General features: G+C 42.5%; 1 protein-coding gene across 7 annotated transcripts in view; it reads right to left on the bottom strand.

Moving 5' to 3' along the window:
* The window catches only part of DCLK1 (doublecortin like kinase 1), a 335254-nt gene extending 314447 nt beyond the window's left edge, over positions 1–20807 (bottom strand). For all 7 annotated transcript variants that reach the window (XM_068984415.1, XM_068984416.1, XM_068984422.1 and 4 more), the window contains exon 1: positions 20432–20807. In XM_068984415.1, coding sequence (XP_068840516.1) covers positions 20432–20807 — 376 coding nt within the window. The remainder of the gene's footprint in view (positions 1–20431) is intronic.
* Positions 20808–21751: the final 944 nt, after the last annotated feature.

Genomic DNA, 21751 nt, shown 5'->3' with positions numbered 1-21751 from the left:
TGGGACACAACTTAGCAACTAAAACAACAATGACGTGGCTATCAACACCACCTCCATGGAGGCTGCCACAAGAGCACTGTTTCTGCAGGCTTGGTGGAGAGACACCGTGAATGTCACGCTGGGAAGGGAACTGGAACTCTAGGCTGGGGACCTGGCCTCCCAGCATGTGACTCGGGCATGTCCGTCCCCTAGTCTTCTCAGCGGGAACCTGTCCACCAGGCAGGTGAAGGCTATGCTAGTGGCCACTTTCATCTCACCAGGTTTTAGTGACAATCAAGTTAGATAGGAAAGGTCAAAGTGACCTCAAATGCAAGACTGCTACACAAGTGAGAATCACCCGAGGCTGCGCTACACTGACTGTGCAGGAAGCAGGTATTATACCGTACGGTGTTCGTTGTTGCTATGGTCACCAGTAGACACAGCCTGCGAGCCATCTCAGTGTGAGGATGCCCCAAGGGTACCCCAACAAGGCACACAGGCTTCAGCTTACAAAATCAGTCTTTGCAAGAATTCTGTGCTAATTGGAGATATGAAATTATCTGATTGTGTGTAGGTTCATGTATTAAGCTAACAATTAAAATCAAAAAAAAGGGGACTTCCTTGGTGGTCCAGTGGTTAGGACTCTGCTCTTCCAATGCAGGGGCTGCAGGTTTGATCTCCGCCAGGGGAACTAAGATACCACATACCATACAGTGCAGTCAAATTAAAAAAAAAAAAATCAAAACAAAAATATGGAATGGTTTACATTTCAACAAAGGATAATTTTTAACTTTAGGAAAAAAAATGTTAAAAGGGAGGAATTTTAAAGTATTCACATAATAGTATGGAATGGATGTTTTGAAAGAGAAAATAAATACTTTTTTTTTACACCTTCTTAAACAAAGCACTTCGAAAATTTCTGAAAGCATGGCAACTTTGAGAAGGTAATGCTGAAGGAAGGCAGATGCAGATGCAGAGAATGGATTTGTGGGCACAGTCCGGGAGGGAGACAGTGGGGTGAATGGAGAAAGTAGCATCGACACACACACACCCTCAGGTGTGAGATGGACGTCTGGTGAGAAGCTGCTGTAGAGCACAGGGAGCCCAGTCTCTGATGACCTAGAGGGACAGGAACGGGGAGAGGAGGGAGGCTAGGGAAGGAGAGGATGTATGTAGAACTATGGCTGCTTTGCGCTGCTTTATGGAGGAAACCAACACAACATGGTAAAACAAAAAAAATTTTAAAGAAAGTAACGCTGGCTTGGTTCAAGTAACAACAGGGAGAGGAAACTTGTGTTTAACCGGTGCTGTCACTCTGGGGCTTCTCTGGCTCATCAAAGACTGGAATAAAATCTTGGGAAAGTGTGTGAGACAAGAACAAAGACGAAAGAAGAAAGTGACAGCTAAAGGGAGAGAAAGGAGTGAGCACTAAACTCGAAGTCACGCAGTATCCAGCGATGTCATTCAGAATCTATTTCATGATTCAGGAATTCAGGAAATGCCAAGATGGGGTTCTGTGTATTAATAAGCTTCCATTAAATTATACAAATAGATTTATATTAAATTTACTTGACTCACATTTTGGGTCCTTTTATTTTAATCATAACTCCAAACTTCTCCCCAATAGAAGACATAGCCTCTGTCACAATGCAGTTAAATTAAGTTTGAGTGTGCCTTCTGATTTTGTAAAAAAAAAAAAAAAAAAAAAAGCTTTTTAATTAATGTATTAATATCATTGATAATGGGAAATTAACAAATGCAATTGTTCTGAATAGGCAAAACAGTCTTGATTTGATTAAATGGCTTTGGATAGCCAGGGTTTAATCTCTTCCTTAACTGGGAATAGAGTCAAGAGATTCTAAGGAAGAGATTTAATCTCTTCCTTAACTGGGAATAGAGTCAAGATTATATTTCTTGATTACAGAATCATCAACAGCTTTAGTTTAAGACCTAACATAAGGTACGTGTGTTAAAGGCCATTCAAAAATAGCAAGATATTGGGGTGTATGTATCTTTTTGAATTATGGTTTTCTCTGACTATATCCCAGGAATGGGATACATACTCCTCAACGTTCATGGCAGCACCATTTACAACAGCCAAGACAAGGAAGCAAACTAAATGTCCATCACAGATGAATGAATTAAAAAAAAATGTAGTATATTTACCCAATGGGATACTACTCAGCCATAAGAAAGAATGAAATAATGCCATCTGCAGCGACATGAATGGACATAGAGATTATCACACTAAGTAAGCCAGAGAGACAAAATGTTAGTTGCTCAGTCACGACCAACTCTCTGTGGCCCCACAGACTGAAGCCTGCCAGGCTCCTGTGGCCAAGGAATTTTCCAGGAAGAAAACTGGAGTGGGTAGCCATTTCCTTCTCCAGGGAATCTTTCTGACTCAGGGATCAAACCTGGGTCTCCTGCACTGCAGGTAGGTGAGCCACCAGAAGAGCCCCAGAGAGAAAAAGACACATATCATATCATACCACTTATATATGAAATCTAAAAAAAAAAAAAAAAAAAAAAAGATACAAATGAAGTTAAATACAAAACAGAAATAGAAGCACAGATATCAAAAAGAAACTTGTTATCATCAAGGCAGAAAGAGGTAGGGAGGGCTAAATTAGGAGTTTGGGATTAACACATACACACATTCAGTTCAGGTGCTCAGTTGTATCTAACTCTTTGCGATCACATGGACTGCAGCACGCCAGGCTTCCCTATCCATCACCAACTCCTGGACCTTGCTCAAACTCATGTCCATCAAGTTGGTGATGCTATAGAACCATCTCATCCTCTGCTGTCCCCTTCTCCTCCCACCTTCAATCTTTCCCAGAATCAGGGTCTTCTCTAATGAGTCAGTTCTTTGCATCAGGTGGCCAAAGTATTGGAGCTTCAGCTTTAGCATCAGTCCTTCCAATAAATATTCAGGACTGATTTCCTTTAGGATTGACTGGTTTGATTTCCTTGCAGTCCAAGGGACTCTCAAGAATCTTCTCCAACACCACAGTTCAAAAGCATCAATTCTTTGGCCCTCAGTTTTCTTTATAGTCCAACTCTCACATTCATACATGACTACTGGAAAAACCATAGCTTTGACTAGACGGACCTTTGATGGCAAAGTAATAATGTCTCTGCTTATTAACATGCTGTCTAGGTTAGTCATAGCTTTTCTTCCAAGGAGCAAGTGTCTTTTAATTTCATGGTGCAGTCACCATCTACAGTGATTTTGGAGCCCCCAAAAATAAAGTCTCTCACTGTTTCTATTTTCCTCATGTATTTGCCATGAAGTGATGGGACCAGATTCCATGATCTTTGTTTTTTGAATGTTGAGTTTTAGGCAAGCTTTTTCACTCTCCTCTTTCATTTCATCAAGAGGCTTTTCAGTTCCTCTTCGCTTTCTGCCATAAGGATGGTACCATCTGCGTATCTGAGGTTATTGATATTTCTCCCGGCAATCTTGATTCCAGCTTGTGCTTCATCCAGCCTGGTATTTTGCACGATGTACTCTGCATAGAAGCTAAATAAGCAGGGTGACAATATACAGCTTTCATGTACATCCTTCCCAATTTGGAACCACTCTGTTGTTCTATGTCCAGTTCTAGCTATTGCTTCTTGACCTGAATACAGATTTCTCAGGAGGCAGGTCAGGTGGTCTGGTATTCCCATCTCTTTCAGAATTTTCCACAGTTTGTTGTGATCCACACAGTCAAAGGCTTTGAAAATCAATAAAGCAGAAGTACACGTTTTTCTGGAATTCTCTTGCTTTTTCTGTGATGTTGGCAATTTGATCTCTGGTTCATCTGCCTTTTCCAAATCCAGCTTGAATATCTGGAAGTTCATAGTTCACGTACTGTTGAAGCCAGACTTGGAGAATTTTGAGCATTACTTTGCTAGCGTGTAGGATGAGTGCAACTGTGCAATAGTCTGACCAGTCATTGGCATTGCCTTTCTTTGGGATTGCAATAAAAACTGACCTTTTCCAGTCCTGTGGCCACTGCTGAGTTTTCCAAATTTGCTGGCATATTGAGCGCAACACTTTCATAGCATCATCTTTTAGGATATGAAATAGCTCAACTGGAATTCCATCACTTTCACTAGCTTTGTTTGTAGTGACACTTCCTAAGGCCCACTTGACTTCACATTCCAGGATGTCTGGCTCTAGGTGAGCGATCGTACCATCGTGGTTATCTGGATCATGAAGCTCTTTTTTGTGCAGTTCTTCCGTGTATTCTTGCCACCTCTTCTTAATATCTTCTGCTTCTGTTAGGTCCATACCATTTCTGTCCTTTATTGAGCCCATCTTTGCATGAAATGTTCCCTTGGTATCTCTAATTTTCTTGAAGAGATCTCTAGTCTTTCCCATTCTATTGTTTTCCTCTATTTCTTTGCACTGATCACTGAGGAAGGCTTTCTTATCTCTCCTTGCTATTCTTTGGAACTCTGCATTCAGATGGGTGTATCTTTCCTTTTCTCCTTTGCCTTTCACTTCTCTTCTTTTCTCAGCTATTTGTGAGGCCTTCCTCAGACAACCATTTGGCCTTTTTGCATTTCTTTTTCTTGGGGATGGTCTTTGATCACCGCCTCCTGTACAATGTCATGAACCTCTGTCCATAGTTCTTCAGGCACTCTGTCTATCATATCTAATCCCTTGAATCTATTGTCACTCCCACTGTATAATCATAAGGGATTTGATTCAGGTCATATCTGAATGGTCTAGTGGTTTTCCCTACTTTCTTCAATTTAAGTATGAATTGCATAACAAGGAGTTCATGATCTGAGCCACAGTCAGCTCCCAGTCTTGTTTTTGCTGACTGTATAGAGCTTCTCCATCTTTGGCTGCAAAATCAATTTGATATTGGTATTGACCATCTGGTGATGTCCATGTGTACAATCTTCTCTTGTGTTGTTGGAAGAGGTCTTTGCTATGACCAGTGGGTTCTCTTGGCAAAACTCTATTAGCCTTTGCCCTTCTTCATTCTGTACTCCAAGACCAAACTTGCCTGTTACTCCAGGTGTTTCTTGACCTCCTAATTTTGCATTCCAGTCCCCTATGATGAAAAAGATCTTTTTTTGGTGTTAGTTCTAGAAGGTCTTGTAGGTCATAACAGAACCATTCAAAGTCAGCTTCTTTGGCATTACTGGTTGGGACACAGACTTGGATTACTGTGATACTGAATGGTTTGCCTCGGACATGAACAGATCATTCTGTCATTTTTGAGACTGCACCCAAGTACTGCATTTTGGACTCTTTTGTTGACTATGAGGGCCACTCCATTTCTTCTAAGAGACTCTTGCCCACAGTAGTAGATATAAGAGCAGTGACCCCACAAGAGACTGACCCAGACTTGCCTGTGAGTATACAGGAGTCTCTGGTGGAGGCGTAGGTTGGCAGTGGCCTGCTGCAGGGTCAGGGGTGCTGAGTGTAGCAGTGCCCTCATGGGACCTTTTGAAGGAGGTCACCATTGTCTTCATCACCTCCAACATAGTTGGGTCTGAGGTCAAACAACAGGGAGGGAACATAGCTCCGCCCATCACCAGAAAATTGGATTAAAGATTTACTGAGCATGGCCCCACCCATCAGACCCAGTGTCCCCCTCAGTCAGTCTCTCCCGGTTTCCATAAGCCTCTTATCCTTATCCATCAGAGAATGGACAGAAAGAAAACCACAATCACAGAAAACTTATCAAACGGATTAGATGGACCACAGCCTTGTCTAACTCAATGAAACTATGAGCCATGTCTTGTAGGGCCACCCAAGACAGACTGGTCATGGTGGAGAGTTCTGACAAAATGTGGTCCACTGGAGAGGGAATGGCAAACCACTTCAGTATTCTTGCCTTGAGAAGCCCATGAACAGTATGAAAAGGCAAAAAGACAGGACACTGAAAGAGGAACTTCCCAAGTTGGTACGTGCCAAACACGCTACTGGAGAAAAGTGGGAAAATAGCTCCAGAAAGAATGAAGAGACAGAGCCAAAGCAAAGACAGCGCCTAGGTGTGGATGTGACTGGTGATGGAAGTAAAGTCTGAGGCTATAAAGAGCATTATTGCATAGGAACCTGGAATGTTAGGTCCATGAATCAAGGTAAATTAGAAGTGGTCAAACAGGAGGCAGCAAGAGTGAACATCAACATACACACATTCATTTCAGTTCAGTTCAGTCGCTCAGTCATGTCCGACTCTTTGCGACCCCATGAATCGCAGCACGCCAGGCCTCCCTGTCCATCACCAACTCCCGGAGTTCACTCAGACTCACGTCCATCAAGTCCGTGATGCCATCCAGCCATCTCATCCTCTATCATCCCCTTCTCCTCCTATCCCCAATCCCTCCAAGCATCAGAGTCTTTTCCAATGAGTCAACTCTTCACATGAGGTGGCCAAAGTAGTGGAGTTACAGCTTTAGCATCATTCCTTCCAAAGGAATCCCAGGGCTGATCTCCTTCAGAATGGACTGGTTGGATCTCCTTGCAGTCCAAGGGACTCTCAAGAGTCTTCTCCAACACCACAGTTCAAAAGCATCAATTCTTTGGCGCTCAGCCTTCTTCACAGTCCAACTCTCACATCCATACATGACCACAGGAAAAACCATAGCCTTGACTAGACGGACCTTAGTCGGCAAAGTAATGTCTCTGCTTTTGAATATGCTATCTAGGTTGGTCATAATTTTTCTTCCAAGGAGTAAGTGTCTTTTAATTGCATGGCTGCAGTCACCATCTGCAGTGATTTTGGAGCCCCCCAAAATAAAGTCTGACACTGTTTCCATTGTTTCCCCATCTATTTCCCATGGAGTGATGGGACCGGATGCCATGATCTTAGTTTTCTGAATGTTGAGCTTTAAGCCAAATTTTTCACTCTCCTCTTTCACTTTCATCAAGAGGCTTTCAGTTCCTCTTCACTTTCTGCCATAAGAGTGGTGTTTCTGCATATCTAAGGTTATTGATAAGGCTCCCGGCAATCTTGAGTCCAGCTTGTGCTTCTTCCAGCCCAGCGTTTCTCATGATGTACTCTGCATATAAGTTAAATAAGCAGGGTGACAATATATAGCCTTGACGTACTCCTTTTCCTATTTGGAACCAGTCTGTTGTTCCATGTCCAGTTCTAACTGTTGCTTCCTGACCTGCATACAGATTTCTCAAGAGGCAGGTCAGGTGGTCTGGTATTCCCATCTCTTTCAGAATTTTCCATAGTTTATTGTGATCCAAACAGTAAAAGGCTTTGGCATAGTCAATAAAGCAGAAATAGATATTTTTCTGGAACTCTCTTGCTTTTTCCATGATCCAACGGATGTTGGCAATTTGATCTCTGGTTCCTCTGCCTTTTCTAAAACCAGCTTGAACATTAGGAAGTTCACAGTTCACATATTGCTGAAGCCTGGCTTGGAGAATTTTGAGCGTTACTTTACTAGCGTGTGAGATGAGTGCAATTGTGTGGTAGTTTGAGCATTCTTTGGCATTGCCTTTCTTTGGGATTGGAATGAAAACTGACCTTTTACTATATATAAAACGAACAACCAACAAGGACCTACTGTGTAGCACAGAGAACTCTACTCAGTATTTGGTGATAAACATAAGGGAACTGCAGAAGCAGCATCCATCTGAACAGCTATGGTATTTTTAAAGGCCCAAAGAACAAATATTTTCTGTTAAGCAAAGAAAGAAAGAAAATAACAGTTAAGCAAAAAAAAGGTAAGGAAATGAAGCATTAAATTATGTTTGGATCTGACCAATAACTCCTAAAATATCAGAACACAGTAACTTTTCCTGGAAAGTCTTAAGTATTTTCGGACTTTGGAAAAGAGAATAATTTCTGTGTAAGCATATTAGATTATTGCAAAAGTACCAAAGAGTCATTGTTTGTTTTCAAAAAAAAAAAAATCACACATGCGTTTTAAAATTATTATATTTTGCTATTCTTTAAAGTATGGAAATAAATTTTCTCTAACAAAATTTATTAGTAAAAAATCTGCAAAGTTAATGCTGCTTGGCCACTGGCTCCCATTATAAGATTAAAGAATTTGCACATAAGAGAAATTCTCGAAGTCATTATGGACAACTTAGAGTAATCTGGGTAACCAGGCCTATGAAGTCAGCTAGGAAGGTCTTTCTCCGTAAGAGTCCATATTAGGAGATACTAGATGTTTGCCCTGTTTTTCCTTATTGGTAGAGGTTTTTCACAGGCTCAGGGTTGAGACTTGTAAATTCCAACTATGACATAACTTGACCTCAGTCTGAAAATGACCTAATCTTCATTTTTCACATTATTGAAGCTGCTTGCCACCTCCTTTAGGATGCCACTTTCGAATGTGGCATGTTCAAAAGTATCTTAAGTGAGGGCTTTGGGTAACGCATGCCATTTTTCCAGAGTAAAAACTTCCTTATTGAAAACTCTGGAAATTAAAATTCACTATTGTGAGTTACAGTAAAATCTGGGACAGATTCAACTGTATATTGAAATCTCCAAAGCTGAACTGAGTTAAATTACATGAAATACCTAATTTATGAAATAAAATATCATAAAGTACCTTCTGGATATTATATTTTATAAACCTATCTCAGATGTACACAAAAACATGTCATAATCTATTTGGAAGGTGCTGGTTTAAGAAGATGATTTTGACGGAGCTATCAAAGGCAAGAGAAAAGATTCCCAAAGGCACTTACAGACCATTCTTCCATGGAAGTCTTTCATCATATGGTAGTACATAAAGATAAGCTTACTGAAAATAAAATGTGAATGTGTATATCAGGTCTATGGAAAATGTCAACTCCTCAAATATAAAGCAGCAAAAAATATAACAAAGGAAAAACTGAGGGACACATTTTTTAATTTAATACTGATATAACTGAAAACTAGAGAAGCTAAAATAAAAAGAGGGAAACAAACGGATGACCTATAATACAACAGTGGGTTAATATGGTATGCACAGCCTTTTATAATTTACAAAAATACTAGGTACTAAAATATATGACAAAGAATAAAAACAAAATATAGAAAATGCCACTAGGGACACTATAAATTGATATCAACCCTTTTGGAAAGCAACATGGCAAACTATATTTGGAACCATGAAAATATTCTCATCGCTAAAAATTTTTCCTAAGTAAATAACAGAGCAACAAATAGCAACACTGCAACAAATGCAAGCAGCAGCAGCCATGACATCAAAAAAATTTAAGCAACCTCCTAAATTCTCAATGATGGGCATAATACCTGAAAAGAATTTTAAGTCATAACCTTATCTTCAAAGAGCTTTGCGAGCAAGATGTGCATATGAAAAGATTCCACCACAAGACAATAAGTGATAATTGGTAAAGAAGTGGTCCAGGCAACCCTAATCCAGAAGAGAAAGAAATCATTTCCCACTTCCCACTGTGTGATCAATAAAGAAAAAAATGGAATTCATGCTGGCCCTGGAAGTGAGGGTGAGATTCTCATTAGCAGAAAAGAAGACAGCATCTCAGATAAAAATAAAATAATAATATGCTCTGCTGAACAGTACAGTAAAGGGGATCGTCTGTTGGATATTAACCTGTCTTTCTCAAAGGCTAAAATAAAAATCATTCCAGGGACAAACAAGTTAGGCTAAGACTGCAGTAGGCTATAGCACCAAAGTTTTCATGCATAATCAGAATTGAGGTTTTATTTTATTTTAAAGCCTTTACTGAATTTGTTACGATATTGGTTCTGTTGTTTATGTTCTATCAGGGATAGAACCTGCACGCCTGGACTGGAAGGCCAAGTCCTAACCACTGGACCTCCAGAAAGTCCCCCAGACCCAGCTTTTTAGAAAGACCACACTGGCTGTCGTGTGAAGGCAGGGCTGCAAGCAGGATATGGGAAGATAGAAGTCAAGATGCCTGTTAGAAAGTTATTCTAATAGCCCAAGCAAGAAGCTGGAGAGCTAAACTTTACACATCTCCATTAGGAACAGAGAGGAATGGCTGCTATGAGGAGTACTTAGCAGACAGAATCAACTTATGATTGAAGAACTGGCAAGTGACTGGATGCTAGCCTCATGGGAATACAGTCAAAGATAACACTGAATTGATGCCACTGAAACTTCTATTTTGGCCAACTCTCCATATATTATAATACGTCAAATGAGAAGGAAACATGTCTGGGTTAGACGGTAAGGAATAAAATGAATTTGGTTGTGCACAAATCGAATGTGAAGTTCCTAGGAGCCAACTGGTTGGAGATTTTCCAGCAAGAAGTTAAAAATATAGATCCAGGGTATGAGAAGGGGATGCATGGGGTAGCTGCAGTTATGGGAACTAAAGAAAATATTCAGAGAGACCCCACCCAGCTGGCCAGGGTGAAGTCCAGGGCAACGCCAGCACTGAGAGAGCGCCCAGAGACAGAGGGGCCGTTGAAGGGAGCTGAGAGATCAGATACCTGGGGCCATGGCGAGCAAGGGGGAGGTGAGGACGCGGATGGGAGGGACCCAGACATCAGCATCTGACGCTCCAGCAACAGCGGAGAAAACGAAGTTTCCTAACAGACCACCGGCCAGGCCATGAGGAAGCCATGTGTGGCCTCCTAACGGCCACTTCAGCTGGGCAGTGATGCCAGGTTGCTCTCATTCATTTATTCATCCATTCGGCCTCTCTTTCCTCTTTCTTTCAGTGATATTTATTGCATTCTTGCCACTACCATGCTAACACGGAGGCCTCCAACAAGCTCCCTGATGTCCAGAAACACTGATACAAAACAAGTAAGTGTAATGATGCTAACTAAGGAGCTGAGGTATGACTGGAAGTTGAGGAAGTAGAGACAGCAAATGCAAATATTCCTCATGAAGGAAGAGCTCGTGGTTGAGAGGTAAGCAGGACGAAGCCAAGGACTGTTCAGACTGTGAGAGACTTGCGTGTCTGCTGGCTGAGGGGTCGAGCAGGGAGATGCTAATAGCAGAACAGGTTGAGTGTTTGCCATCAGCAGATCCTGTTGAAACCCATGCAATGCGACCTGCAATCCTCACCATGACTCGATGAGCTAAGAACGAATAGACCTCTTCTCCCAGGGCGCACGGACGCACAAGGAGCAAGGCAGTTTGCTCAGGGCCACCCCCAGCTTAACCATGGCATGGCCGTGCACCCACAGGAGGGCACCCACCAGTGCCGTCCTCGCCGAGAGTGGGGAGGCCCAGAGGTGGGGGAGCAGGAGGAAAGAGAGCAGCGGAGCCCAGATCAGTGGGTCACGGGAGACAGGCCGGAATAGACAGAAGCGCAGGAGCCACAGAGAGAAACATGATAAAGATCGTGGGCTGTATCCTCTGTGGACACGAAGCAAAGTGCGACAGAAAATGCTTCGCCTGTAGCCTGGCGTCTCGGCAAGAAAACTGGCTTGAAGCCTGCTGTGTGGGACACGTGTCCTAAAGGACCTCGCCTAAGATGGATAAAGAAGATGTGGTACCTACATACAGTGCAATATTTCTCAGCCATAAAAGTGCACAAAATTGGGTCATTTGCAGAGGTGCAGATAGAATTAGAGACTCATACAGAGTGAAGTCAGTCAGGGAGAGAGAACCAAATATTGTATATGAACACATGCATGTGGAATCTAGGGAAATGATAAACCTGTCTACAGGGCAGGAATAGAGGCGCAGACACAGAGAAAGGACGTGGACACAGAGGGGAAATGGGAGGGAGGGGCAAACTGGGAGATTAGGATTAACATACGCACACGACCATGTGTAAAAGAGATAGCCAGCAGGACGCTGCTGTATAGCATAGGGAACTCAGCTCCAGGCTCTGTGATGACCCAGAGGGTTCGGATAGAGGGGTGGGAGGGAGGCTCAAGAGAGAGGGGATATGTGTGTGAGTGTGTGTGAGTGTGTGTGAGTGTGTGTGTGTGTGTGTGTGTGATTCACTCTGTTGTACAGCAGAAACTAACACTGTAAAGCAATTATTCTCCAAGAAAAAACAGAGGTTGTAATAGTAATGGAAAGCAGGGGCAAATGCAGATGCTATAAAAAGAAAAGAGAAAACAAACTGAAAAAGAAAAACTAAGGTGTATGCTTTTAGCTTAGGGGCCTAACAGTACAGGGAAGAGATGACAGAAGTCAGTGGCAGGAATATGAGGAGTTATTACTTACTTTTTAAAAAACTTTTGCATCTTCCAAAGCTTTCTATAATGCTCACTGCATAAAAATGTGTTACTCCATCAGTTAAAAAAAAAAGTACATTTTAAACACAGTATCGAGAACTCAAAAATATAATAATGGTGGTAAAAAAAGGAACAAGCAAACTGAAGAGGCGTCTTAAGGATGAACAGTAAATGGCGACAGCTTGCATCTGTGGGATGAAGAAAAGGAGAAGCCAAGGGTGATGTTGAGTCAGATGGTGACACCATTTAACAGGATCCAGAGATGAGAAGAAGGCGCAATTCCGAATAATCTTAAAGAATGGGATTACATCTGTATGTGACACGATGAAAGGACTCAGGATGAGAGGGCCACCTAACGCAGAGCCGACGCACTGGAAAAGACCCTGATGCTGGGAAAGACTGAAGGCAGGAGAAGGAGACGACAGAGGATGAGATGGTTGGATGGCATCATCGACTCAACAGACATGAGTCTGAACAAACTCTGGGAGACAGTGAAGGACAGGGAAGCCTGGCGTGCTGCAGTCAATGGGGTCGCAAAAAATCTGGCAGGACGTAGCTACAGAACCACCACAAAGAGGGTGAATATATCCAGGTAACTGAAGTGATGAAGAAAGGTCTGATCTGGGACTGCTGCTGCTGCTGCTAAGTCGCTTGTCGTGTCCGACTCTGTGTGACCCCATAGACGGCAGCCCACCAGGCTCCTCTGTCCCAGGGATTCTCCAGGCAAGAACACTGGAGTGGGTTGCCATTTCCTTCTCCAATGCATGAAAGTGAAAAGTGAAGTCGCTCAGTCGTGTCCGACTCTTTGCGACCCCATGGACTGCGGCCCACCAGGCTCTTCCGTCCATGGGATTTTCCAGGCAAGAGTACTGGAGCGGGGTACACTGCCTTCTCCTAACTGGCCTTAAAAGAGTGGTAAAAATGATGGAGTTGATGATGTCACAGCAGATAATGCAAAGACAGGAAAGTGAAGGAAGTGTTTAAAGGTGAGGCAAGTCGAGAGGGAAACAGAAAGTCACTCATTGAACACCTTAATAATCATTGGTATAGACAAAACCCAGCAAGAAACACCAACATTCAGAGGCAAAAGTTATTTTAAAAGCCACAAAGTTCCTCATCAAAATATTTATTAATTACAAAGAGGAAAAGAGTAACTTTAGAGTGAAAATAACTGGCAGACACTCCTTAACCAACAGATTAACCTCACCAGCAACAAGGCAAGGCCACATCATGCACTCCTGAAACGATGCCCCAAGGAGGGCACAGCTTCACTTCTGGGGCATCCTTGCCACAAATGTGTAACTTCAACCTAAACGCCAGGTAAATACCCCCAAGTTGAGGGACACTTTACAAAATAACTGACCAGTACTCTTCCAACTGTCAAGTCATTAAGGACAGAGACTTAAGAACTGCTGGAGCTTGGAGGAGATGGAGGAGGCAGGATAGCTAAACGCAATGTTTGGAAACTCAAAAAAGAGGGGATATGTGTGAACATGGAGCTGACTCACTTTGCTGCACAGCAGAAACTAACACAGCACTGTAAAGCAACTATACTCCAGTAAAACGTTTTTTAAGATTTTTCAAAAAAAAAATAATAAAGATAAATGCAATGTGTGATTCTGAAACAGCAACAACAAAAGGCCAATGGAGAAACTAATGAAAGCCAAATAAAGCCCATAGTTTAGTTGCCAGGATTGTTCTCAAGTTAGTTTTTACTTTGATAATTGTGCCTTGGCTGTGCAAGATGGTCCCTCGTGGGAAGCTGGGTCAAGGGTACATGGTGACCTGCCATCTCCGTGACACTTCTATTAAGTCCAAATTAATTTCAAAACTAAAACTCTTAAAAATGAGGCAGGCATCCTGCAAAAAGTAAAACTGAAGCCTTTCTTCAAATAGTATACTAATACAACTTCCATGAGAATATTTTTAATGAAAACATAAAAACATTAGAAGAAAAGGAGAGCAACAATCTTATAATCTGAATCCAGAGGACAAGAAGCATGAAATTCAAGCCATAAATGAAAAGATTGATCCATTTTGATTATATAATTTTGTTAAATCTGCCCCCCCCAAAAAAAAAACCCACAATAAACAAAATCACTACAGGACAATCTGGAAAAACACATACTTGAAATTAGTATCACAAAGGGCTAATATCTTAAAAATAAAAAAAAAATTCTAGAAGTCAATTAGATAAAAACAAAAGACCCCAACCTGGTAGAAAAAATGGACAAAAGCTATGGAGAAAAAAATAGACAGGGAAAGATGAAATTTAAAACTATAAGAGGGTACATGCTTTTCTTAACAGATTGGCAAATGACAAAACATTTGGTAACACACTGTCTCATAGGAAAACAGCCACTCTCATACATTACTAATAGGGAGGACAAACTGGTACCACTTCTATGAAGAGAAATTTTCCAATAGCTCTTAAACAGTTAATGCCTGTACTTCTCTCTCCAGCAATGTCACTTCTAGGAATTGAGCCTGTGCATCTACTTTCTGTCCCTGTAGACTTCCCTATTCCGGATATCGGAGGAGGTGATGGGACCCCACCCCAGTACTCTTGCCTGGAAAATCCCATGGACAGAGGAGCCTGGTAGGCTGCAGTCCATGGGGTCGCAAAGAGACAGACACGACTGAGCGACTTCCCTTTCACTTTTCACTTTCATACATTGGAGAAGGAAATGGCAACCCACTCCAGTGTTCTTGCCTGGAGAATCCCAGGAACAGGGGAGCCTGGTGGGCTGCCGTCCATGGGGTCACACTGAGTCAGACACCACTGAAGTGACTTAGCAGCAGCAACAGCATATTCCCCTACATGAGTGGAAAACTTAACATCCAAGGATATTCCCGTCAAAACTGTTTCTAATAACAAAGGTTCGGACACAACCTAGAGGCCCATAGCTAAAAGACTGGTTAAATTAAACAATGGCACATTGTGTGAGGGATACTCTGAGGTTAGGAAAAAGACTGCAGTGGCTCTGGACTCATGTTAGGGTATATGGTTAAGCGTGTAAAGCACAGTGCCAACGTGTGAGCAAGGAACGTTAACTTATAGGCAAATGATATGCATATTCTTGACAAACACTGGTGTCTCTGAGAGGATGGAAATTCAAAAAACTAGTTAACTACTGGCCACAGGGGGATTTTAGACAGGCATGTTTTACAGTTTTTCAAAACTTAAATTTAAAAAAATCTTTAAATAGAGCAGAGAGAGGCATAGAGTCAGGTAGAAAATTAGAGGGGAAAAGTACTGATAGATGATAACAACATGTCGGGGGAAAGTTGCCAAGAGAGGTGGGGGCCCTGGAAATCACGACTGGAGAGATTCCCTGACTTTGGGGTGAAGTATGGGTTTATTCCTGAGAGATTAATTCTGATGGGGACTTGGGAAAAGCCCTTAGGCTGGGGATTTGGAATCAAGCTGTGCCCATGGTGTGGTGGGGGAGGGAAGGGGCGTGGGGGGGCATGTCACAGCATGTCACAGCTTGGGAGCCCAGGAACCCAGGGACTTGTTTCTAATACGTGCAGATGTCATGTACATATTAACTTACTCATATCCAGAAGACAGCACACTTGCGTGTTTCTACCCTATTGCTTAAAGGAAACTCTGGCTCTTCATTCACACAGGATATTAAAGGATGTTACTGAGACAGTAGAAAGGTCAATGGATGCCAGGGATTGAGGCATGGAGGGATGAATAAGCAGATTAGAGAGGATTTTTAGGGCAGTGAAACTATCCTGTATGATACCACACTCATGGATACACATCATTATTCCTTTGTCCAAACCCACAGAATGTACAACACCAAGAGTGAGCCCTTGTGTAAACTATGGACTTGGGATGATAATGACCTGTCAATGTAGGCTCATCGACTGTAACAAACATACCCCTCTGGTGATAATGGGAAAGGCTGTTTATGGCAAGAGCATATGGGAAGGGAAAGCTGCTCAGTCGTGTCCGATTCTTTACAACCCCATAGACTATACAGGAAGAAGGCAATGGCACCCCACTCCAGTACTCTTGCCTGGAAAATCCCATGGATGGAGGAGCCTGGTGGGCTGCAGTCCATGGGGTCGCTAGGAATTGGACACGACTGAGTGACTTCACTTTCACTTTTCACTTTCATGCATCGGAGAAGGAAATGGCAACCCACTCCAGTGTTCTTGCCTGGAGAATCCCAGGGAAGGGGGAGCCTGGTGGGCTGCCATCTATGGGGTCACACAGAGTCGGACACGACTGAAGCAGCTTAGCAGCAGCAGCAGCAGCAGCAGAGACTCTACAGTCCATGCAACTCTCCAGGCCAGAATACTGGAGTGGGTAGCCTTTCCCTTCTCCAGGGGATCTTCCCAACCCAGGAATTGAACCAGGGTCTCCTGCATTCCAGGTGGATTCTTTACCAGCTGAGGTTACCAGGGAGTTCCCCAGGATATGGGAAAACTCTGTACTTTCTGCTCAATTTTGCCCCCAACTTAAAACTGCACTAATAATAAAAGTCTATTTAAAAGTGTGAGGGAGGGGAGCACCTATTCTTCAGCACACATCCCTGATGCTTGAGCATCAGATAAAAAACAGTCAATCAATCAGTGCTTGGGATTTATATATCATGTTGTATATAATATTACATCTTTCTCCTAAGAGTTCAAAGGTTTTAAATGTTCCTCCTTCATTTATCCTTACAACATCCTCACACCTACAGTGGAATATAAACACTGTAAAACTGGGTAGAAAGAGGCAATATTGAATCACTTGCAGGAATAGACCTGCAATTCAACTTTCCTTATTGAGCATCACGATTTTTTTCAAACATATAAAGGCAATGTTGAAAGCAAACAATTAGGAGTGTCATCTATGTTCTACCCTGAAGTGTATGTGTGTGCATGTGTGCATACATAAACATACATGCACAAATAGATACACAATCCTGCATTCATGCATACACACACCCTTACTCATACACATACACACACGCGCACACACACACACACACACACACAAACACACACACATACCCTTACTCATATAATCATACTTCAGCCTAAGAGCCAGCTCATTCCTGGCTGGCTAAACTTAGGCATTTTTTTAAGCACAATAATAGTTAAATAGTGAAACTGACTATTAGCCATTATAAATAAAGAAACTCACATATGTCATTGTCAGGATTTCTAGTCTGAGATAAGTGAGAACAAACAAACTTACAAAAGACAATTACAAGTCAAATATACTTGTCACTGCTCCCACTAAAATGATTTAATTTAAAACATCATTATAATGGAAGGAGAAATGAGACGCTAATAACATGCATTGACTTTTACATAAAATTAGTATGTAAAGTGGGAGCTAGGAACCTAACGATGAATATGAAGCAATGGCTTGCATTTTATCAGAGTAAGCAAAAACGTAATTGACAAAGAGGCAAATCTAAATGAATTTCCAGCTATTTCAACACTAAGTGCAGCTGCCTGCTAATTGTCAGTATTACAGATGAAAAAAATGCATTAAAACTGAAAAAAATTTTAAATGCAGTCAATAAGCAAACTTACCTACTTTACTGATGTTACCATTTATTTAATCAGAAAAGTATTTTTTTCCAAAAAGGAATTTTTAACATCAGATTATTCCATCTGCAGTTACTTCAAACTGATTGAGGAGAAAAGTGTTTGGAGGCAAATGAGAATATTAAAGTGTTTCTGGGAGCAGTATCTGCTACTCTTGGAATTAAGTCGAGGTTAAAAAACATTTGTTTTCAAGAAGAAGCCAATACAGTAATATTTCATTTAAGAGCCACTGAGAATATTTTATATGTATACATGTGTACACATACACACACATATATATGTAACAATCAGCTTTCTGTACACCAGAAACTAACACAATATTGTAAATCAACTGTACTTCAATTTTAAAAGGCCACTATAGGACACGACTGAGCGACTGAACTGAACTGAACTGAAGAATACCCTACTCGGTATCTTATGTCAGTGGCAGTTAAGAGATCAGACTCTGGCATCGGCCTTCTTGAGTTCAAATCCCAATTCATTCTTGCTGTGTGGCCCTGACAGATCACTTAAGCACACTGTGCCTCATTCTTCTCATCTGTTACGATGAGGGTGATGAACAGTGCCTACCTCCTAGGCTCACTGTAAGAATGAAATAGGTTCACATACGCCATACTCATGCTCCGTATCTGTGAGCGATCATTAGTATCACCGCTCAGGACAGCAGTCTCTTGGGGCAGGCATTCTTTTGTACTAAAAAACTGACCAAGAAGATGGTAGCAACATGTCATGATCCTGCTGGTCCCCCGGATAAGAAGTACTGTCATGTCCCACCTCTCATACCCTCTCCCTGGTCGATGGGAATCATGGGAATATCTTTGCTACTTCTGAGTACAGATCAATCCTTGGTGATAAACTGACTGAGGTACCCCCTCCCAGGAAATGCTGCACAAGTGACTCTAGACCAGAGGCTGCCAAGCCCAGGATATCTAAGAAGGTGCTCTGAGATTCTGGCATATCTTCCCTACAATACCATCAGCCCTTAAAGTGACGATTTAGGTGACTGGGCACACACCTGAGTTTGCAGTTGATCTTTATCCAGATCCCCTGAAATATCTCACTGTATTATTTATTCTGCCTTTTCCAAGGTCATGAAAAGGACAGGGCGCAAAAATCAAAGCTGATAACAGAAAGGTTTTATGTTCATTCTTCCCCTTTAATTTACTGGAAGTTCCAGCATCTGAATAGAAGGAAAAAGGCCAAGTCTGCAGGCATCTTGGCAGGGTGACGAGTCATCGAAAAGAGAAGTGAATTCCCACAAAATAAATACACCAAACCCAGGCTTCTCTCAAGTGCAGTCAAACTGTGAGTGGACTGGCACCCCTGCCATGGGATCAAGGGAAGAGAAATGGGAGCAAGACAGAGGAAGCCCTGAGCCTTGAATCACATACAAATTCTGATTTCAAAGGAGGACCAGAGTGCTTGCCTGTGCGCAGTCAGGGCATGGCACTCATCCACGGTCCAGATGGACCACAGGGCCTGGCAAATATACCTGGAGTAGGGATAAACTCAGGGTGAAATCAAGCTCTCCCCACCTTCTCAACGTCCTTTTCCGTGTTCCTGTGTGCTATTACTTCATCAGGACCTTGAGACTTCAACTTAGAAAAATCTACTCTCCAAAGAGGATCGTTTACCTCTCAGCATGAATTTAATCCCAGTATTTTTCTCCAAATTATTTTGCTTCACATGATTTCTAAGGTGATCAGAGACTTCCGCCCAGTTCAAATGGGATCAGTCCTGAAATAGACTACTCCAGAGAAGGAAACCTACTCTGCTTGCATAAGACACCAGGTCTCAGCTGTGGACCCAGATAGTCCTATTCTCACTGGGGAGTGCTCAGTCACTAAGTCATGTCCAGCTCTTTGTGACCCCAGGACTGTAGCCCGTCAGGCTCCTCTGTCCTTGGGATTTTCCAGGCAAGAATACTGAAGTGGGTTGCCACACCCTCCTCCAGGGGATCTTCCTGATCCAGGAATGGAACTCATGCCTCCTGCACTGGCAGGTGGGTTCTTTACCACTGAGCCACCTGGGAAGACTTATTTCCACTTGAAATGTCTAAAACAGATAATGACTGTTAACCTCAGTTAAACTTAATAAAAATAAACTGAGCAGATTAATTCCTCAAATACCATCGAAAGACAACAATCCTTTAAATTTAGAATTAGTCAAACCTCAGAATAATTTTAAAATGTAAATGTATCATACTGGAAAGAATAGCCAACAAACCTAATTTTTTGATCCAACATCACCACTATCTTATCATGTAACCATAGACATATATCACTTGAATTTTCAGGCCTTGGTCTACAGTGATCAAAATTAATAGTTTTGATATCTATCTAAGATTCCTTTCAACTCAAAATTTTCATGAATCATTAGTTATTTTCAGTTCACGTATTGGCAGACATGTGGGAGCAAAAGTTCAATTTGCAGCTAGCAATGAATATGAACCATTTGAATAAAGATACAAAAAATGGACTTTTAAAATTAATGTAGCATGGGTATGAGATAAAATAGAGAGGATGCTATAGAATTAAGACAGTTTTTCCATCAGTCCATTATATAAGTTACCTGATCTAATGTTACTAGGTTTTGTTTTGTTTTACACTACTGTACAGCCATGTGAACTTCCAAATGTGTAACATACAAGGACCACACCCACAAGACTAGATGTTAGCTCTTGGAGTTCAAACAAGAAATGCTGAGAATAATACAAACTTTGGGGAACCGAGGCCATACCCTCCAGGGTCCCTTGGGAGGCCTCTCCCCGCGCTCACCTTCCAGCAGCTGGTCCAGGCTGGAAATCTTCTTGAGTCCATCAATGGTGTAGATTGTTCTCACTCCCTGGGGCAAATTCACGTTATCCGACAGAGTTCGGGTCAAATCAGCCAGCAGGGCCTCAAAAGATCGGAACCGGTCTGGGGAGATGGCATACACAATCCCTTTGAAGTAGCGATCTCCGTTTCGATAGAAACGCACTTTCTTGGCCTTCTTCTCGGAGCTGAGGGTCTGCAGCGTGCGGGTGCGGTAGAAGCTGCAGTGAGCACTGTGCGTGGGGCTGGGCAGCCCATTCACCCGCGACCCTCGGCTGTACCTCTGGGCCTTGTCCCGCTCGTCAAAATGCTCCAGCTCCATGTCTCTGCCGAAGGACATGACTGCGGTTAGAGCTGAACCTGGGAGGCACAGAAACACAAACAGCCACACACAGGTGTTATTTTAGCATCCAGACTGGGAAGGCTCAGCTTGAGAACAGCCAATGGGAACACTGCTATAACAGATGATATGTTTCATACGAGTGATCAACTTGGGAGAGAAAAGACAAATATTTAGGAAAGGCAGACGCAGTGGAAACAGAGTACTAATCAACCCCAGTTTTGTTAGAATACGGCTGGTATGTGTTGACCACCTAGAACGTCTGGCTTTGAACCGCTCTTATTTCTGATAGTCACAACAAACCTTTCAAAGTTTATTTATTATTAACCCCATACACAGATAAAGAAACTGAGACACAGAAAAATTTCTCCCAAATTTCTCCAAATAATATAGTTGAGAAATGCTTGAACCAAGAACTCTGACCCAGGTTTGTCTGACTCCAAGGCTCCCTGCAGGTTAATCCTGATGGCAGGTAGCACAAGAGCCTTCACATCAGTCCAGGGCTAAATATAAAACACACAGCAGTGGGGGTGGACCAGGAATCAAAAGAGGGCTGCTGCTGCTGCTAAGTCGCTTCAGTCGTGTCTGACTCCGTGCGACCCCATAGACGGCAGCCCACCAGGCTCCCCTGTCCCTGGAATTCTCCAGGCAAGAACACTAGAGTGGGTTGCCATTTCCTTCTTCAATGCATGGAAGTGAAAAGTGAAAGTGAAGTCACTCAGTCATGTCCAACTCTTAGCGACCCCATGGACCACAGCCTACCAGGCTCCTCTGCCCATGGGATTTTCCAGGCAAGAGTACTGGAGTGGGGTCCCACGGCCTTCTCTGCAAAAGAGGACAGGTAACATTTAACAGTCAGATTTTAGGGGCTTCCCTGGTGGTCCAGTGGTTGTGAATCCACCTTCCAATGCAGGAGATGCGGGTTCGATACCTGGTCAGGGAAT

This window comes from Capricornis sumatraensis, chromosome 12, assembly GCF_032405125.1.
Source record: "Capricornis sumatraensis isolate serow.1 chromosome 12, serow.2, whole genome shotgun sequence".
Classification (NCBI taxonomy): domain Eukaryota; kingdom Metazoa; phylum Chordata; class Mammalia; order Artiodactyla; family Bovidae; genus Capricornis; species Capricornis sumatraensis.
The sequence above is the reverse complement of the archived record's forward strand: the minus strand, read 5'-3'. Positions and strand labels throughout refer to the sequence as shown.